Source organism: Rattus norvegicus, chromosome 3 (assembly GCF_021556685.1).
Source record: "Rattus norvegicus strain SHRSP/BbbUtx chromosome 3, alternate assembly SHRSP_T2T, whole genome shotgun sequence".
NCBI lineage: Eukaryota > Metazoa > Chordata > Mammalia > Rodentia > Muridae > Rattus > Rattus norvegicus.
The window spans coordinates 115,089,390-115,108,904 of record NC_141536.1 but is presented as its reverse complement, the minus strand read 5'-3'; the positions used below and the strand labels follow the sequence as shown (position 1 = coordinate 115,108,904).

Below are 19,515 nucleotides of genomic sequence, written 5' to 3'. Positions count from 1 at the left end.
TTCTGTCCCTGAGGAAGCTTTGAGGGACCACCCACACCTACAGAGGTCCCTACACAGAACCACTTCCTTATGGACTCAAACCAGCAACAAAATAATTCTCAAATAAACATTTCAAATATGATGGGGTGGGTGGGGAAACGTCTACAAGTGACCACTTGGATGCTCAGTGTTTAGTGGGGCAAATATAAAATTCTGGGATGTTGGTTTAATACAATAATCTGCTTACTTAAATATCTCCAGAAATAATCTCTATTTAGACATACCCACAGAAGGAATGAAGCAACCAGCTAGAGTGCTCAGGCAGCTTACAAAGCCACCTTAAAGGGGCCAAGTTGTCCTGTTTCTTCTCTGTCCACCAAAGGCAAAGAGATGGCTGTTGCCACCACAGTGAGGGGATGCCCAATGTCCCCAGAAGCTCCTTTCGAAAAGTGTACTCAGAAATACCCAGAATCCAGTCTGTCTCCCTGCTCTCTCTCTCTCTCATATGCCTTTCTCAAAACCTCTTTCCAGGTCTATTTTTTTTACCCACATCATTTTATTTCTTGATAGATAAACTTATCAGTCCCACTGACCCACCTGATGAAAATGAAAGCTATTAGAAATAAAAATGCAAGGAGTCTACAGGAAGGGGCCGAGGTCAGTTAGGTGGATGCTGTGTAGGTGAGGCTGGACCCCTAGCACCCAGCACTGAGGAGGTGGAGACAGGAGGATTCCCAGGGCTCACTGGCTAACCAGCCTGGTGGAATCTGTGACCTTCAGGTCAGTGAGAGATCCGTTTCAAGGTCCAAGGCTCAGGTGAATTGAGAAAAACACTCACCACCTCTGGTCTCTGTAAATCTGCATACCAGCATGTACACACACACACACACACACACACACACACACACACACACAGACCCACATACACCACACCACAAACAGGTACACACACAAGTAACAAAAAAGGAGAAAGACATAGAGATAAAGCAACAGAATGCAGCCTAAGAGCTCAAGTTTCCCTCAATCTGTTTTCTTCTGGTGCACGTTTATGTCAAGCCTGAGTTGTCATATAAATTCAAGCCGGCGCCTTAAAAACAGCCGCTAGAATAAAATGCTCAATAATGAAGTGCACAATCCAAAGGCAGAGCTTTCCCACTCGCTCTTCCGTTGTGTCCTCCCGGATGCCGTCATGTACCCCTGAGCTAATAGGTTGGAACTGGCTGCTTTCATCCATTTCCAAACGGATGGTTTGCAAAGCCCTAGTCCCAGAGGCTGAAGCTGGACGGAGATGTGGAAACCAGTACTGACAAGGCCTTTTCCCCTTCACCAAGGTCTGCTTCGTGCCATACAGTCCAAACCTAGTGGCAACTAAGATCCAGGGCCTCTCCATTCACTCCATTCCACATCAGGAGGCCTTGTTAACACTTCCATTGAGCTGTCCCCCAACCACACACTAGCAGATTTACTAGACCCAGGAGGTCATGTCCGGAGCCTGAGCTGCAGAGCCCATGTCCAGGGACATCTCAGTCCCGGGAGAAGCATGGGTGCAAGGCAGGGATGGGAGCCTGTTGGTGACAGGCTACCTGGTTTCTTGGCTTTTTTGCTCACTTCCAGGGTCAGATGTCCTGTTGTCAAGGTGTACCAGGAACACTAAGTGCCACAGAGCTCTCCTTAGGGACCTGGAATCCTTCCTCCTCGTCTTCCACCTCAATCATGATTCTGCCCCTAGGGCTGTAAGACAACCCATAATAATCCCTCTCGACCGCCACCTCTTTTGGTTATTATTATTTTGGATTTTACTTATTTTTATCTTACGTGTACAGGTGTCTATGTACGGAACGTCTATTTGACCGTCTGTGCTTTGTATGCACGTGGTGGAGAAAAACGGGCATCAGACCTTCTGGAACTGCAGCTTGGTGGTGACGAACCAGGATGTGGGTGCTGGGAAGTGAACGCCAGGTCCTCTTCGAGAGAGAGCAGCCAGTGCCCTTAACCACTGGACTCATCTCTCCCGCACATAACCCCTCTGTTCAATAAACAAAGCTGCCGCACTTTCCAAACCTGATCCTAAGTCAGTTCCTCTCAACACGCCCTGCGGAAGCTCGTACCACCGTAAGAATGGTGCCTCCTCTCATGCTGTGCTCCTGACATCACTGCTCTGAACAGCATGTGGCAGCATGCCACACACACTGGTCATGGCAGAACACTGGACACTCCTGTCCCACTAAGTCTTTGAAGAGCTCCATCTCTCCCCACAGCTATCGTCTGTTCCGAAGGTTACAGGGATCTGACTGCGCATCTAAGCAAAACTAATGTCAAAACTCAATACACTAGGGTCGGACAAAGACCAACCCTGTACTTGATTTTTTTTTTTTTTTGGTTCTTTTTTTCGGAGCTGGGGACCGAACCCAGGGCCGTGCGCTTCCTAGGCAAGCGCTCTACCACTGAGCTAAATCCCCAACCCCCCTGTACTTGATTTAACACAAAAACCTAAAACCAATATCCTGTCCTATCCGGATAGCACATGTCACAATTTACTTCATTAATCAAAAGAACCATGTCGGGATCTTAAACACAAGGACTGGAAATGTAGCACAGGGGGAAACTCCTAATCCTAGTGAACATAAAACCCTTGGTTCCACCACCCTGTAGCTCAAGTATGGCCTGGACTGAAAACGCATGGCCTGAGTGAGGCCTGGGGTTGAGATCCTAGCTGGTGGCTCACACAGACAACCCTGAACACTCGGAAAGCTGGACTACAGGGTGTGTTTGAGGCCAACTCAAACGGAAAGTCTAACCCCAAAACAAACATCCAACATCAACTCACTTAAGACTCCCGAAACAAATAATGGAAAAGCCTGAAGTTACTACTTTTCCGCTGACTATAAATTGCTTCTAGACAAAATCCTATTGGGCCGAGCGAGGGTGAGGGGAGCTAAGAATTCACACTATAAAATAAAAACTCCTGGGTTTCCAGAGTTAACCATGGCTTCCTGTATGTAACTTAAAACCAGTGGCAGAAAACGAGCAACAATAGTTCCCCCTAAATTCATGTAAGGCTTCAATCGTGTTTTTATACCGGTGATGACAACAGAGACCAAGACACCAGCTAACAGCAAGGACAGAACCAGCATCTGCGAGTCACCCCTTAGCTTTTTCCTTTTTTCCTTTTTTTTTCTCCTAATGAGAGCCTTAGCTACAAACTTAGCATTTATAATCGCCAGATACAAACTGAAGCAGTAATTCAACACAGATGTACGGTCGTCGCGAGGAACTTGCCATAAGGACAGGGACAACGAAAACTTCCCACTTATACACACACACACACACACACACACACACACACACACACACACAGAGGCAGCTGCTTCCTTTATACCCATCTTGTAGGAAAAGAATAAGCCCTTCTACCTCAATTCCAGACGCTGCTTTGCATAATTGCAAAGACAATCACTGTGCTTGGACAGTTAATGGTTTAAACGTCTGTCTCAGCTGGGCTTTTGAGAATCTTCCCCAGACACCCCCAAAAGCGTATCAGACACATCCAGGTTGAAGGTGATGTCTCCCTATGAAGAGACACAACACAGGCCAATGCCAGACAGCCCTGTAACAAACAACAACAACAACAACAACAACAACAACAACAACAACAACAACAACGTAGGAAGAACTAAACGCTGCTGTCAAAGAAAGCTTCGCCAATTCATGTGGTGACAGAGGGAGTATATAATTAGTCAGAGAGGAGGTGAGAGCCAAGTTCCTTCACCGCTGACCTGACGGGCCAACTTCAAGTGACGCTAGTCTGAGGGAGGTTGCAGAAAAACAGTTCAAACTGTACAAATGTGCTCCATGCCCCGCCTCCACACAGGTGACTTCTCAGTCGGAAAACACCAGACTGAAATAAAGATCAAAGTTAAGAGTGAAATTTATAGCCATGCTTAATAGGTTCGTTCTGATTACCAATGCTAGCTATGGTGACTGCAGGTGCAAGAAGACATGGAAAACGGCTGTCATCGCCGTGAGTTTATGGTGACAGTCTGTTCATCTGCGCAAGCTCCTGACATGCCTCTCCGCTTGCCCACAAAGACAGGGCAGACACAGCTGCTGGCAGCTCTGTTGCACAAGACCCAAGTTAGACAGTTCAAGGACATCTGGGAAAAAAAAAAAAACCCTGGTGAAATCCGGGACACTGGAGAGTTGCTCTCCTGGGTACCGACTACTAGAGTGGCCTCCACACCCTCCTAAGTCAGGTAAGAGCTCCAGTTACCTTTCATGATAATGGGACTATCTTAGTGGAAGGACCAAGACTTCATGGGGGGTCACAGGCTAAAACTTCCCAGCACCAGACTTCATCACAGGATCAGGAAGAGGGCGGACACAAAGTTAACCCTTAGCACCCTGTCTGGGCCAGGCTTTCAGCCAAGAGCCCACAAAGTTAACACCCAAGTGTAAGTGAGTGGTGGCTGCTATGGGGCACACCATGCAGGACATCACTGCTCTTCCTGATTTTTTCCCCGTAAGTCACTGAGCTGCTTGGACTGCTTCAGAATGTACACACAAGTTTAAGGTTGGACTCTCACGTACACGCACATATACATATCATATACATTAGCACCATATTCCTCCTAACTCATCATCACTATTTTGTGCTAAGAAATTTCTCAAGGACCCAAAAGAAATCAACAAGAAATGGACCCCGCTGTTTGTGGGACAGGGGATAAAATCCAGGGCCTTGGACGTGCTGACAAGTGTTATTCCCACTGAGCCCCCAGAAACTCCCTTGCATTTCCTCTAGCACAGTTATGCTATAGAAAAGTAACATTAACACACTCTGTATCTGTCGTATACAGTATTCCCAGAGGTCAAACAGATCCTTTTCCTTTCTTCGTGGCTGGGGAGAGCACTTGCTGCTGTTAGTTACAGAGGGCCCAGTTGGGTTCCCAGCACCCGCATCAGGTAGCTCACGGCTGTCTGTGCCTCCCACTTCTGGGGAGGCAATGCTCTCTTCTGGCACTTATACAGCATGGGCATAAGCAGGCACAGCACTTGTGTACACACACACACACACACACACACACACACACACACCGACAAAAAACTCTTTTAAAAGTCTCAAATTTCTCATTTATTCCTAAATTTCTGATATTTAGATGTTTTAGGAATAAGAATGGGAAACCAGACTCTGTCCCTGAAAGCATGACATATTCTGAGAGGCTTGGGGTAGGGGGACTCAAGATAGTGACAGCTGAAAACTGTCACTTGCTGTTCAACCTGTGTCAACGTAGCATGTATACTCATCCTGAGCTGAAATGGTTTTTATTGTTTTTCAGTTTCAGCTTCAAACCTGCTCTCCTTCCTAAAGATACTAAGCCCAAGCATACCAAGTAGACCGTACTGTGCAGAGGGCCAGGCAGCGGAGCCAAGGACCACACGGCAAAGTTTCATCACACACACACACACACACACACACACACACACACACACACACACACACACGAGCCATGCCTCTAACTGGCTGGCGTGAACTGTGAGCTGGATAACATACATGAGCCAGAAGGACACGGGCTGGCTGTACAGCGAGACCAGTCACCAGTGCTGCCCTCTCTCGTTCCGTTGGCAATGGGCCAAGGCAACAACAGGAGGAGCCAGTGTCACTTTGTCACATCATTATTGGGGGGACAGGCCACAGCTCTCTCAAGAAACATGGGGCCCTGGTTTGGGGAGATATCAGGGTTTGAGAGAGCAAAGAGAAGACAGGGCTTCCCCCAGGACACCAGGGACTTGAGGACTCATGCCAAGTAACACTCAGAGACCATAGAGGCCCAGACTCTTATAGACCATTAAGTAGATGCTGTCTTATGCTGTGAAAGCTGGGCTTCCCCAGCACAGGAAAACCTCGCCTGGAAGGGCTTGAACCTTCCTATACCAACGCTAAGCTAAGGATAGCTCATCACCTCACAAGTTACAGGGGAAGGAAGTACTTTTTAAAGTCTTCACTGCTCAGATAATGGGCTTTCCAGTGATAAAAAGTGTACCCCTTGCTTTGAAAAGCTGTTCCAGAACACTGACCGGCAGGGGAAAGTGGTTCCCCGCCTCCGTCTTGAGACTGTTCTTTTCAAAATACACATTTCTGAACTCTAGTCAAATTTCTGCCACAAATGGTCCGTCTCCAGCAGGTGGCCTAGGCTCAGCCCCAAGGCAGGCAGAGCTGGCGTGGGTAGGGCTTCCAGATGTCCTTCCACGGTCCAAAGATTTGCCAAAAAGGCCAAGGTTCCTCTCACGGTGATGCTCAGGTCCACCAGCAGACCTGCAGCAGGTTCAAACTTCCCAAACCACTCGAGCGAGTTTCTAGAAAATGTTTTCCCTTTTTGCTTGTTTACTCTGGAACCAGAGGGCTTCTGACATTCCCCACTGCCACACGCTTCCCTGTGAGTAGGTTCTGGAAGGGCTGCTCTTTTCCGTAGATGTCAGTAGAGAACACTGCACATCGGCCATGTCTATGATCAGCTGACACTTCCCAGCAGGCAAGGAGATGTGTCGAGTTTCTACTAGTGATTCCTGTCTGCTGGGTAATTCTCAAACTCCCACCGCACAGGTCCTCACTGGATGGATGAGAAAACTGGAGCCCAAACAGACTTGCCAGACACTCTGTGGTCCTTGGGTCAGCAGAGGAGCAGCCGAGATCCCACCCAGATTTGCTCTGAGTGGTTGCACAAGGCTGCAGAGAGAGGTGACCAAGGCAGGCTGTTGACAGGGTTCCATGGGCTGCAGATGTTCCACTCTGACAGTATAAACAGGCAGCCCTCAAAGGAGTCAATAAGGGGACAGTGTCCCTGGAAATATAGGCTGCAGCTAGGTGTTGTGTCACCAGCACCAAGAGGGTAACAGTCAGTGCTACATCACACAAGCAAGCCATGCATACCCAGTGACAGGCTGTTGCAAATGCCCAAAACAAAGGTTACAGAGCCAGGTGTGCAGTAGACACTGCTGTATTTGTCCGGATGATGTTTTTATTTTACGTCTTTAGTAGTAGAAAGTCACACATCTGCATCTGTAACTTGCAGTTAGGCACAGTTTCTTCTTCCTTTTAGGCCTAGGAACTTCTTTAAAACCAAACTTGCTATTAACAATTCTGTCATCTTTTAAAAGAACATGCCAGGGCATGTTCCTCATGTGCTGTCAGTGTTATTTTAGATATTCTCTCTCTCTCTCTCTCTCTCTCTCTCTCTCTCTCTGTGTGTGTGTGTGTGTGTGTGTGTGTGCGCACACACAGCACCAGCTGTAAGCATGTAAGCAGACAGATACCCTGCAATCTGCCTCCACCAGCACCCTGCACATAAACTAAAACCAATGCCTCTCCAGTCCATCTCTTCTATCTTAGAATCCAATCATACAACTGTAAGACTTGGGATTTTCTTTACTAAGTGCCACAAGGGGCATTATCTATGAAAGTAGACCTGGTTATCCACACATACAGGGAGCAACAGAGATCAACCTGAGGCTATGAACTGTCACATAGGGCAAGTGAGAGGAATGACAGTGTGGTTACTGAAAAGATGGTTGTGGCTAAATCTCTAATCTCTTTCTTTTTTCAGTTTTTTTTTTTTTTTTTTGAGATAGGGTTTCTGTGTATACAGTCCTGGCTGTCCAAGAACTCTTTCTATAGACCAGGATGGCCTCAGATCCACCTGCCTCTTCCTCCTGGGATTAAAGGTGTGTGCCACCACTCTCAGCTGCTAAATCTCTCACTAATGTTATTCCATGGAGGCAATAGCAAAATGCAAACAAGAGAGCTGACTTCTAGAATCCCGAATTCTCTATGGCCAAAGCCAATCAAGGTAACTTTAATCTAAATTAATGTTCCATAGGCACTAAACAGTCCGTATTAAAATGTGGGGTCTTCTGGGTGTGGTAAGTGACTTTAGAGACACCATAACCTTTTCTCTCCCCGAGATGACACCACGGGGACGCTGCTGTTGAGCCAAGCGCTTTTCAGACACCAGATCTACCTTCATCTTAGATCCGTGAGCCACCACCGAGCCACGCAGCCTGGAATTGTCACGACACCCTAAACGGAGTAAGGAAAACCTCAAACAACAAGACCTGTTTCCCCGAGGGAGGGGCAGCTCCACAGCCAGGCCTTCCTCTCTGAATATAAGAGAGCCCTGACATTGTGTGCCAAGTACAGGAAAATGGAAAGCAGGAAAGGAGAAGGCTTCTGGGCTCTTGGCACCAAGACACTGGGGCAGTTACCTAGTCTTCTCATGGCTTTCACAGAGCCCAGGCTGCTCCAGAAGCCTCTACCTGGGAGACCCCGACAGGCAGAGAGAGAGAATTCACCAACAACTGCTTGTTCTCACCAAGGGGCTCAGGGAAAAGAAGAGCTAACATAGAAAACAAATGTAGCAAAGGAAGCCCACTCAGTTTAAGGCATGGCCATTGGAGAGAAATCTTCCAGCCCCTGGCATAACCAGGGAAGAGGGCACGCTGATATCACCAGGAGACACTCTAGGCCGGGTGTTAAGTCTCGTCTGGCAGAAGCAGAGTGGCACATGTCTGTAAGCTCAGCATCTGGGAGCTGGAGTCAGGAGGATCAGAAGACCAAGCACCACGCACATCTTTGTCTATACAGTAAGTTCAAAGTCACCCTGGGCTACGTGAGGTCCTGTCTCAAAAAGCCTCAAAACGTGTACTACTGCTTTTCATGGTTTCTTCTGGAAGTACAAGAGGGGGATTATTTCTCAACTCATTCAGGCCTTGACATGGGAAGCAAACAGCATTAGCAGACAGCTTTCAAGGTGTAAAAATAATAAAATACTCAATTCAATCCAGCATTGTACACAATTACGTTTTGCCCAAGTAGACTCTATCCCGGGCGCATAAGAGCATTTAACAATGTTTAAACCCTGCACCACACCGTGCCAACAGGCTGACAGAACCATGGCACCAACACTTCACTAAAGTCTAACTCTGAAAATTCTCAGGACTTAGGAGTTCAGTTAAAAAATGTCCTAATCTTTATTAACAACTATCCCCAAATACCTACAGCTAATCTAGTTAACGACTTTACTCTTTAGACAGAAAGCCACTAATCCTTAAGACTGCCTTTATCACATCTACCAAACAAGATTACAAAGCTCTACTCAGTGCAATAAGGCAAGAAAAAGAAATGAGCTGGCCCCTCTGTGCAGATGCCCTGAATGTCTACAGAGATGGCTCAAGAAATTACTTCATTTACTCATGTAAGTGTGTACACACTGTCCCTGTGTCTATGATAGGGGCGCATACTCAGAGGTCAGAGGACACCTACCGTGCCACCTCAGATACGCTGGGATTGGATATGTGCTTAGGTGGGATCTGAGTTCCATTCCCAACACTGTAAGAACAAAACACAGGCTCACAGACAGAGCTCCACAGGTCCAACGGTTTCTGTTGGCCACACAAACTGGCGTCTGCAGGATGTCCTGCCTTGCACATGAAGCTCTCAGTCTAAAGCAGGGGCCCATGGCATAGGACACTGAGGGGTGCAAAGATGACGAGGTTCTGCCATGCCAGTCCAAAGTTGGAGACATTCACAAACACTTCAGAGTCCTCACTGACAATATTCATCTGCCGTGCATTTCCAAGCTCACACTGACTATGCTTCAGATGAGAATGTGCGCAAAGGTCAATTGGTGCGAAAAACATAGGTAGCATAAAAACACTAGAAAAGGCATCCAGTGGGGAAGGTTTGTTTTGTTTTGTTTTTAAAGATAATCAGTCATTCACCAAGAAATGGTTTGGCAAGTCAATCCTCCCAGAGTAAATGGAGGCTAGTATCTAGCAAAACAATAGTTTCACTGCACTGACTTCCAAACAGCAAACAAAATGTTCTTGCAAAGATGTTTTCAAAACAGTGGGATAGATATGGAGGAAACTCTGCCGACATCTCTAACAGAGTGTCTGCTTGCCATGTATCTCCAATGAGACCCTTCCTTTCCCATTTCAGGGAAGATACCCGGGGCTCAGCTCGTAGGAGAATTTGCCTTAGTGGGGAAAGCTCAAGGAACAATCACGACACATCAGTGGAGGGGGGCGTGGCTTTATGACACACTTTGTCTCCTACTTCAACTTGCCAACAGAAAAGAGGAGCCCTGGCTAAGCTGGACCTCTGTGCACCCAGTGGTTTATACGGATCATAAAGGCTCCTTTGTGAAAAATGTATTTTGCAATAACTTATCAAAAGCAGCATTGAAGATCTTATGGTTGAGTAAAAAAAAGTATTAAACAAGTCCAAAAGATAAAGAGATCACCTCTTAGCTGAGCCTAAGTAGTTTACAGGCAGAAGTCAGAAACTCTGAGTGTGTTTAATAACCTCACATCTGGCTAGGTCCTCTTATCCTGTCAGTAATTTCTTTTTTTTTTAAATTTATTTAATACTTAATAATAATTCTTTGGTTTCCGGGCAAACATCCCCCTCCCCCCTCCCCTTCCTTATGGGAGGGTGTTCCCCTCCCAACCCTCCCCCCATTGCCGCCCTCCCCCCAACAGTCTAGTTCACTGGGGGTTCAGTCTTAGCAGGACCCAGGGCTTCCCCTTTCACTGGTGCTCTTACTAGGATATTCATTGCTACCTATGAGGTCAGAGTCCAGGGTCAGTCCATGTATAGTCTTTAGGTAGTGGCTTAGTCCCTGGAAGCTCCTGTCAGTAATTTCTGACCCGTCCCATCCGAACATACCCTCTCCCCAAAACAAATCTCTCAAGAACTTAGTGTTCAAAACCTACTTTGGTGCATTAACCTCACATGAACCCCAGTCACCTGCTGTCTAAACTCATGCATTAAACCTTTAAACTGACATCATCCCAACCTACCGGAATGTAGTTGACACTTCACAGGCATGACCATTAGTAAGGCCTAAGAATTTAGACTGTGACTGTGATCAGTCATCTCAAATCATGGCAAATTATACTGCAATTAGCTTCCTAAATGGTACAGGACCCAAAACAAAACCACTGAGACTATCTGCACATTAGAAAATGCCTTAACTCACTCACTACTCCTAGTTAACAGGAAAGGAGAAAATATTTCCCCAGATTACCCCACCACCTGCAGAGACCATTACCTAGGCTCACAGTATTAAGACTCTAATAGCTTCCAGAGGGTTCTTAAAGTGCACAGGTTTTTAAGCACGTACACCAGGGGGCTTTGTTAACTCAGCACATGCTGCAGATGTATGCACATACTGGGTGTATTTCATGGTAGAACGGTAGCAAGTGCCTGTTGAGAAGCACTTCTACAAGCAATAGCTAAAGTTGTAGTAGACACAAGACTTCCAGGTCCTTTGGGTTAGGAGGGCTTAACAGTCCCCAGAACGGTTCATATACGAAATGTTGACTGACACCATAGCAAGTTCCTAATGCCATCTGTAAGTCTGGGTAGCTAGACACATACCAAGCGTGATTGTGGATGATAAGGATCAGAATACATAGTTTTTCTCTTGGTGGAGAAGCAACCACAGAGCCATCCCTTCCCTGGGGTGTACCCAAAATGTGCACAGCCAAGGTACAAGCTATGGGATCTTAAGAGTTAAATCAAGTCTGCCGATGTCTCAATTTGACTTTTAACAGTGACTAAAGGATCTAAAGTAGTTGTCAATGTTCAAAGGTTGAGATATTTGACTTCTAAATCTGCACACCTGGTTAGGATGTGATACAGAAACACTTGTAGTCTAAGAACTCGTGTCCCCCTGGATGTAATCAGGGGCAACTTTAATGCTGATGGGGTAAACACTCTCCAAACTGCCAAGTCCCCACCAGCTCTGTTTCCTCATCAGCTGCACTAGGCATCACCATGGATATTTTCTGCCACTCCTGGTTAAGGTTCTCCAGCTGAGCTGGGAGGTGTTAAGGGGAGAAGTTGGGGAAGTGGATGAGTTTGATCAGATGCAATTTTTATGCATGCAATCTCAAAACTAAGAATATAGTTTTTAGAAGATTCTACAACTGACTTTAGCCCCTGAAATAAAAATCTACAATCTAATCTCAACCATCCATACTAAATCCCTTGAGGCAAAACTGAGCTTAAAGGAGAACTGGTGCATAAAGCCATCTTCAGGGTTCTACCGTGGTTCTATGCTGGCACACACTTCACCTTCCAGAGGCTGTCTTCAGGAATGATCAAGTTGCCCATCACTCCCTTTACATGCCTGGTGGTTATTAAACTATCTTATATATCTGACCCTGTTCCTTTCTAACACAATGACATGAACACCTAAGCTTAGTGGTTAAAACCAACTCTACCACAGTTATAAACTTTGGCTAGAAGGCCACCGATTCAAACTTTGCAGCTCAAAGCTGATGTTTGCACATCCATAAATTCACAACAAACTCTACAAGTTAAAAAAAACTGTTGAGATCTCCATACATCTTGTTTTTATCAAAATATAGAATGAGTCGCTTGAGCAATTCTATGAGGCTTTAAATGCTCCCCAACAGCGTTGAAACCGATATTCAAACAAGCACACACCAACTGCCCCTTACCTAGCTATAGCTTACCCATTGCACTGAGATAATGGTTGAAGGCCTGGCAAGGAGGACTTGGGGTTTGTGTTGACTTGTCACAACTCATGGGTGCCGGGCTCCTGTCTGTGTCAAAAGAGAAATACCCACTGGAGGACCGGGACAGCAGAGAAGATCTTCTCACAAAGATGAAAAGTGGGGATCTGGTAGCAAAAGGACCAGGGCTGGCCGGTGGGGCCAGCGGGCCCTGAGGGCTGCCGTGGGGGCAGCGGTCCCCTTCGCCGTCGGGATTACCTTGCGATTCTGTCTGTAGGGAGGTAGGGGCCCCAGGCCTGAGCTGGGGAGGCCTCTCAGCAGGCTGCAATTGTCCACCTTCTCTGTCACACTCAGAATTTACATCAGAAGGTTGCTTGGCCATTTGGTCTTTTTTTCTGCAAGGAAACCGGAGGGGAGGAGAGACAACAAAACGATTATCTTCAGCAAATTAAGTTTTAAAATCATTTCATCCACTCGTTAAGAATTCTAGAGTCAACCTCAGATTCTTTGTTATGTTGTTTGCTTTTCTGACTATCTTCCAAGTAAGATCAAAAGTGCACCCAAAATAATGAAGGTGTGTTTATTTTGATGCAGGGTGAAACTAAATCAGACTACCAAACAAAACAAAGTATCAACTCCATAGCTTGTGGAGTCAGTTGGTGCGCTCACGCACATACACAACCACAGAAGTTTTAGGAGAAGCAGCTCATGGGAAGTCTACATTTCGTGCTTTTCCTTCAGGACAAACTTGAATCAAGTCTGAAAATCCCAGCGGGCTCCCATTTCCCGGGCTCAGATGCGGCGCTGGAGCACAGGAGCCGGCGCAGATGCAGAGATTGCAGGCGGCTGGCCGCCTTCCCTGCTCCGGCCCCATTGTTTGCCGAAAATGCTGAGGGCAGCAAGTCTGGAGAAGGTTTGGCAGCGGCCGTCAGTCGTAGTAAGTGCGTCACAATAGAGTTTGTAACTCCGAGCGCAGCTCCGCCCGGGTCGGGCGCCCTCGGCCGCAAGGTCCCTCCTGCTGCCTGCCCTGAGCGCCACCCCAAACACTAAACCACTTCTCTCCCGTGCAACCTTGCCGAAATGTGCACACTTCCAAATGGGGGCCTTCAGAGACATCCCTTTGAAAGTTCCACACCTAGCTACGTGCGCTTGGCAATACCCGGCGCAAGGCTGACTCTTTCCCTCCCCGGGCCACCACACGGAGACTCACGTCCGCCCCTTCCCTTCGGAGCGCAGCGTGTTGTGCCGATCGGACGACCCCTGCACGTAGCCACCGAGAAGGCAAGGGAAACAAAGCCGGGTCCTGGGCTCCAGGGCCCCTCGCCTGCCCGTCCGCCCTCCGCCACGCTCCGCCGGGGAGCCCAAGGTTTCGCGCGCCGCGCCTCTGGCTCGCGCTGCACCGGCCACCGCCGGGATCATCCTCCGCCTCCTCCCGCTCCGCCCCTCGCGCGCAGCTCCCGCCGCCGCGCGGGCACCGCCAGCCCTGCGCCCCTGGCGCCGGCTGCTAGTGCTCCCCATTGGCCCGCGCGCAGTCGCTCCTCACCGTAACCAATGGGCAGAGGCGGCGGGGGCGGCGCCTACGGGTCAGGCAGCCGAAGGCAAGGCGATTGTTGACAAACTCGCCTCCCAGCGCGGCGCAGACTGTGCCGGCCGCCGCAGCTACGGCTGGAACTTAGGGGGCCGGGCTGCTTTGCTTTGCGCCCCGCCCCGCCCCAGGGCCCGGCCCGGACGCCGCGCGCCTTGCGGGAATTCCCGCCGCCAAGGCATCGGGACATTAGAGACAAAGCGAGACCCGCACCCCTCGGAGATCCGCATGGGGCCACGATCACACTCCAGGCCACTCCGGGCAAAGGCCCTAACGGCCCCCGCAGTCCCTAGCCGAACTTCTTAGCAACTTCACCTGCTGTGCCCCCATGTGCTACCGACATGCACCAAATATGAACGACCCTCTCCGGTCTCGGGCGTGCACATCCAGACCTCCGCCCCCACTGTTCAGTTAGCCTTGCACAAGCAGTGCCTGCCTCGGGTGCATTAGGCTCGCGAGCTCAGGGGTCCGCTAGCCTATGCGACTGGGTCTTGGTGCGATCGGGCTAGAAGGAGTAGACAGGGCAGTCAGCTGGCTGGAGCTCGGAACACGCGTAGCCTAAGTGATCCTAGGGGGCTTACGGGGTCTCTTGTCTCCTGTAGATACGGCGCTCCTCAATATCCACAGGACGCTCGCAAAAAGAACCGGGCCGCCCGCGACATCCGGAAAGGCGAAATTGACCACTGTGGCCAAACTGGCTTGAGTGAGTACAAGCAAAGTCTGGGCGCGTGTGATTTTAATACTCAAACCTCCGCAATGAACCCGCGCCAGCGAAGAGTTAAGTCTACCCGCCCGCCGCTACTGCGCGGCTACTTCTCCCGGGCCGTCTGGGTCGCGGCGACGCTTCCCGGCTGGACGCACTACGGGCACTACGAAGCGGGACCTCCGCTCCAAGCCGAGACCACGCGCCCTCCTGGCCCGCGAGAGATGCCTCAGCGGCCCCTCGTGCAGCATCCCGGCCCAACCCGGTCTTCGGCTAAGAGCCCGCAGCTTCTGTGCCCACGACCCTTCCCCAGAAGTGCCTTGGCACGCAGAGACCTCGACCCGACTCCCAGCGTTCGCCTCCTGCAGCCGCGCGCCACGCGGGACAAACCAGCGCCTCCACCCGCACGTGCGACACCAGAGACAGATGAAGCCGCAGAGGTGGCTGCGGCGCCTGTCTTCTATCCATCCCCAGCCTGCGCCCCGGGAGTCGAGGAGTGTTTACCTTGCGTTTCTCAGTCCGAGAATCAGAGTCAGACATTGGGTGGACGAGGGCCAGGGGAAGGGCGCCGAGGCGGTGGCGGCGGGGGCAGCGGAGGTGGTGTGAATCCAAGTGGAACACAGCTCGCGGAGCGGCTGCAGGAATCCGGTGACTGCAACGACAACGGCGGCGGCGGCAAGGACCGCAGAGCTCCAACAAGCTGTTGACCCAGTGCCTGCGGGGAGCGAAGTGAAAGCAGCCTGCCCCAGCCACTCTGCTCTTACTGAGCCCCCGCTCCGGCGCCCAATCACCGCGGGCTCCGCCCCCCGCTCAGTCCGGCCCGGGCAAGCCGGAAGGTAAGCCCCACCCCCCACGGCCCCCAGGCCGCTGGCGCGTGCAGGCTGCGACAGGTAGTGGGGAGGGTGGCCCCACCGGCTGTCCTGCAGTTTGCGTGCGCCGCCCACCCCGGCGTGTTTACCCTAGTGACTTGGCCTGTGGGCAGCTGCATGCACGCCCATCCTCCACTCAGAATGTACCCGCCCCTCCCGGTCCGCCCGTGGCGGCCACCTCGCAGAGCGGAACTTAGGGGGCGCTCAGGGCACGCTGCTCTGTGTCCAGCCTGGCCGCGGCCGCCAGTTGGAAGCCTCAGGAGGCGCCCCTGCTCCCTTGGTTTGCGGAGCTTCTCAGCCCCAAACCAAAGGGACTAGATTGGTGCAAGGATGGGTACTGTCCTTTCCAAGAATTCCTGGCCTCCGGGGACCCAGATCAGAAAGATGCTTGCCCTTCCTCGGCTATGCCACAAGCGGGACTCTTCATCACCGCCGCCTTCTGTCCTCATTTAGGCTCTCCCTGGTTTTGTGTGTGTGTGTGTGTGTGTGTGTGTGTGTGTGTGTGTGTGTTGTTTTGTTTTGTTGTTGTTGTTTTTGTGTTCTATATGTTTGTTTCCCCAGTGCAGAGCTGGTGGTGGGAAGGACAGTTGAGAGACCAGGGAGGCTTCGGGGAGCGATGGGCGTGCACGATAAAGCAGATAAAATAGGGGAATGAGAAAGTTAACTCGAAAAGAATAAACAAGGAAAAGGAGGTGGGCTACCAAATAAAGACTGTTGCGCCATGAGCTGTACTGGGATCCTCAAAATTTATTGGGCTCACAGAGTACCGCCTGGAACTGTCTACCCATCGGCCCGCTGAAGCTGGCGGCCGCGGAACAGCGGAATTCAGGGCAAGCTAGGAAAGCCAGAAGGGGGTTGAAAAATCCCCTGACCCTCCTGAGGCCTTCGTGACCCTAACCGAAGTCTCGAAGTCAATGGTGCCATGTGCGTCCCCACCCCCAACCTCTTCTCTCACAGCGGCGGCCGAGAGTAGCTGGTCTGGAAATGGATCGTCCCCACACGTGAGGATTAAAGAAACTCGATTTAAGGGCTACCCAACCTGCATCCAGGCTGGCAGCAAGAGGGACATGGCCTTTTCATGAGGAACAAGTGTCAGGTGGCCTGTCGTCCCACCGTTGGACCATCTTGGTCATTTTGATGTTTATAAGCGGACCTAACGTCACGGTGACACAGCAAAGCCCCAGGCTAAATCTTGGCTCTTAGGTGAATCCTGAGCGAGTTATTGGTTAAGAAGTTATTGGTTCCCAGGGAAACTGGGGGGCTCAGGACAAAGCCTTGCTGGAGGTGAGGGATGGTCGCTATAAGAGAGCACAGGGCAAGGGCATGGATGCAGGTCTGTCTTGACCAAGGCTGTGAACCAGTACTGTGCCTTGACCGACCACTCGGCATCCCACCCATGCAGCCCAATCTGCTGCTGCTACTCCGGGAGTCCAAAACCAGTAACAAGTCTGCCTGCTCCACGCCCTCAGCGGGCAGCCAGGCGCCTCAGCCTTAGACTAGAGAAGAACCACACAGGGATGGGGGGGTTGGGGGTGGGGAAAGCTCCGGTGTTTCTTCGTAGGAGCAGGTTGCTCTGGAGTCTTCCGATTTTGCAACCCTGGACACACTAAAAGAAAATTTACAGGCACTGGGGAAAGCAACGGACTGGGCTATGTGCTCTTATTTAGGGCTGAATTAGGAAGCCGGGCTGGAGGCGGAGGCTCTTGCATCACCCGCGAACAAGGCAGTCAGGGGAGCTTCCACCAAGTGCCTCAAGTAAGGTAGCCGCGGGCATTTGGGCCCTTGCAGTTTCTAGGGTTGGGTCGGGAGAACTCCTGGGATCGGAGTTGACGGCGGGGAAGAGCAAGGTGGGAAGGGCCAGTGGATCACCGGTGCCTTCCCGAGGCTGCCAACGATGTGGAGGAAGGGAATCGAGACGATGGCTAGAGATGAGAACGAAACTGGGCAACGCCAAGTCAGAACACAAATGAGAAATTCATTTCCGCCTGTGTAATCTCTCCAAATTCCAAAAACACTTTATTCCAACTATTCCCCAGACCCGCCATCCCTACCTTTCCAAGTCGCCGGAGCACCTTTCTACCGTTTAATATATTAAACTTTTCACACGTACGCTTTTCTGAAGGCTAGGTAACAGTTTAGCGAGGAGAAACTTGTTGCGCATGATCCTGCGGTCCGGAGATCGCCTACCTGGTAAGACTAGGGCGACTCCGGGCTTAAGCTCTCCGCTCTCGACAGCGCATTTCCTCACAGAGTTGGAGCAAGTCTGATTCACTAATCATCCCTTGTTGAACTTTTGCCCGAGCTTGGAGAGGGTGGAGCTTTCCTCCACCCCTTTTGCCTAAGGGTGTTTGATTTTTATGTTTTGATTTTTTTTTCACCCAGCCCCAATGTCTTTCGAAGTCTCTGTGAATCTGAGTCACCGCTGACGGTAGAGATCTTTGGTGGCACCGTGCGGTGGGCGAGACGATTGTCTGGGGATCCATGGCCATGGCTGGGAGAAGTCAAGGCAAGGGCCAGGGAGGTTACTAGACCTGGATAAGTCACTATGCTACTGGGGCGTCCATCTAGGGCTCCCTCTCCCGGACAACTTGTCGTGCTCCTTGCCAGCCTTAGCCGGACCTCCTCCTCTGCCTGATGAAATTCCCCAAGGTGGTTGCCCTGCATCTGCCACTTTGCCCTCTGCTCCGGTTCTAGCCAAATATTCGGAAGATGGGACACTAAATTTCTCGCCTGGCTCACAGCTTGGCCAGTCGAGACCGCGTCCCATTCTGCACCAGTGGCTGCGTGGGCGCCGGGGAGAAGGCCTCCGCAGCCCCGGTGTTGGGGGTTCCCGCTGTTGGTGCGTGGATGGTGGTGTGTGGAATATTGAAGGCAGAGATCACCTTCAGGGAGTCATCCTTCACGGACTCGCACAAATTCAGCAACTGCAAGACATGACACAGAGGGACAGGTCAGATGTGGTCTAGCTTATGGAGGACTTGCAATCTGCTCCTCAGAAGTGCAAAACATTTTGGGTTACACAAATAACACAGGAGTTATTGTTTCTAAACAAGCCGTGTCTTCTTTAAAACCTCTAAGTCTCTGACCCCCGGGTTGAGCCGAAACTTAAGTCCCCCACCCCCCCCCGTAAGGGTTTGAGGGTAGCGGCTCTTGGCTCAGACATCTTGATAACTAGAAACCTAGGTCTGAGACTTAAAGCTGCCTTCTCTCCACTCCTTCCTTCTTCCCGCCCTTCCTCTCCACCTCTGGAGTGCCACCCTCTGGCGCACAGAGGCAACTGACAAGAACTTCTGAATATATGAGCCGCTGAAAAGATCTGCTTCATCTCACCAGAAAGGTGCCAACAGAGTCTAGAAGGCAGTAAGGAGGGTCCCAGATACTGCAGTGGACCACTAAACAAACCAAGGCTAGACGTCAGTCCCTTCCCGGCCTCTCCAACTGCGCAAAGTCGACGAGTGATCGACCCACTCTGCTAGACAGTGCAGGCACATCAGGTCAGACTTCCTAGAAGAAGGGAGGGAGGTTGCAGACCAGGGCTGTGTTTCTCTTTCATTTTCTATGATTTAGACACCAGCACCATCCCAACCATCCACCCACCACCCATACAAGGAAGCAAAAATAAAGAATTATTTTTCTAGAACTGAACAAGGGCAGAGGCCTGTTTTCCTTTCCCCTAAGCAACTTCATACTGAACTCTGACACTTCAAGTCTTTGTAAAGTCTTTGACTGACTGCACCACAACAACCTCCAGGCCTCATAGTTTCTTTTTGTGGCTTTAAAAGCCACTTCTATGGATGCCACTTTGTCCTTGTGTGCTATCCATATTTTAAGAACCCCCCCTCAGC

General features: G+C 50.3%; 2 protein-coding genes across 3 annotated transcripts in view; both read right to left on the bottom strand.

Annotated features, from left to right (window-relative positions):
• The window catches only part of Bcl2l11 (Bcl2-like 11), a 37,332-nt gene extending 21,777 nt beyond the window's left edge, over nt 1–15,555 (bottom strand). Inside the window, 2 exon segments of the mRNA NM_171988.4 lie at nt 12,514–12,908; nt 15,306–15,555. Coding sequence (NP_741985.1) covers nt 12,514–12,895 — 382 coding nt within the window. The 5' untranslated portion in view covers nt 12,896–12,908; nt 15,306–15,555.
• The window catches only part of Acoxl (acyl-CoA oxidase-like), a 305,604-nt gene continuing 301,394 nt past the window's right edge, over nt 15,306–19,515 (bottom strand). For both annotated transcript variants that reach the window (NM_001106508.2, NM_001415677.1), the window contains 1 exon segment: nt 15,306–18,594. In NM_001106508.2, the coding sequence (NP_001099978.1) occupies nt 18,406–18,594 (189 nt within the window). In that variant the 3' untranslated portion in view covers nt 15,306–18,405.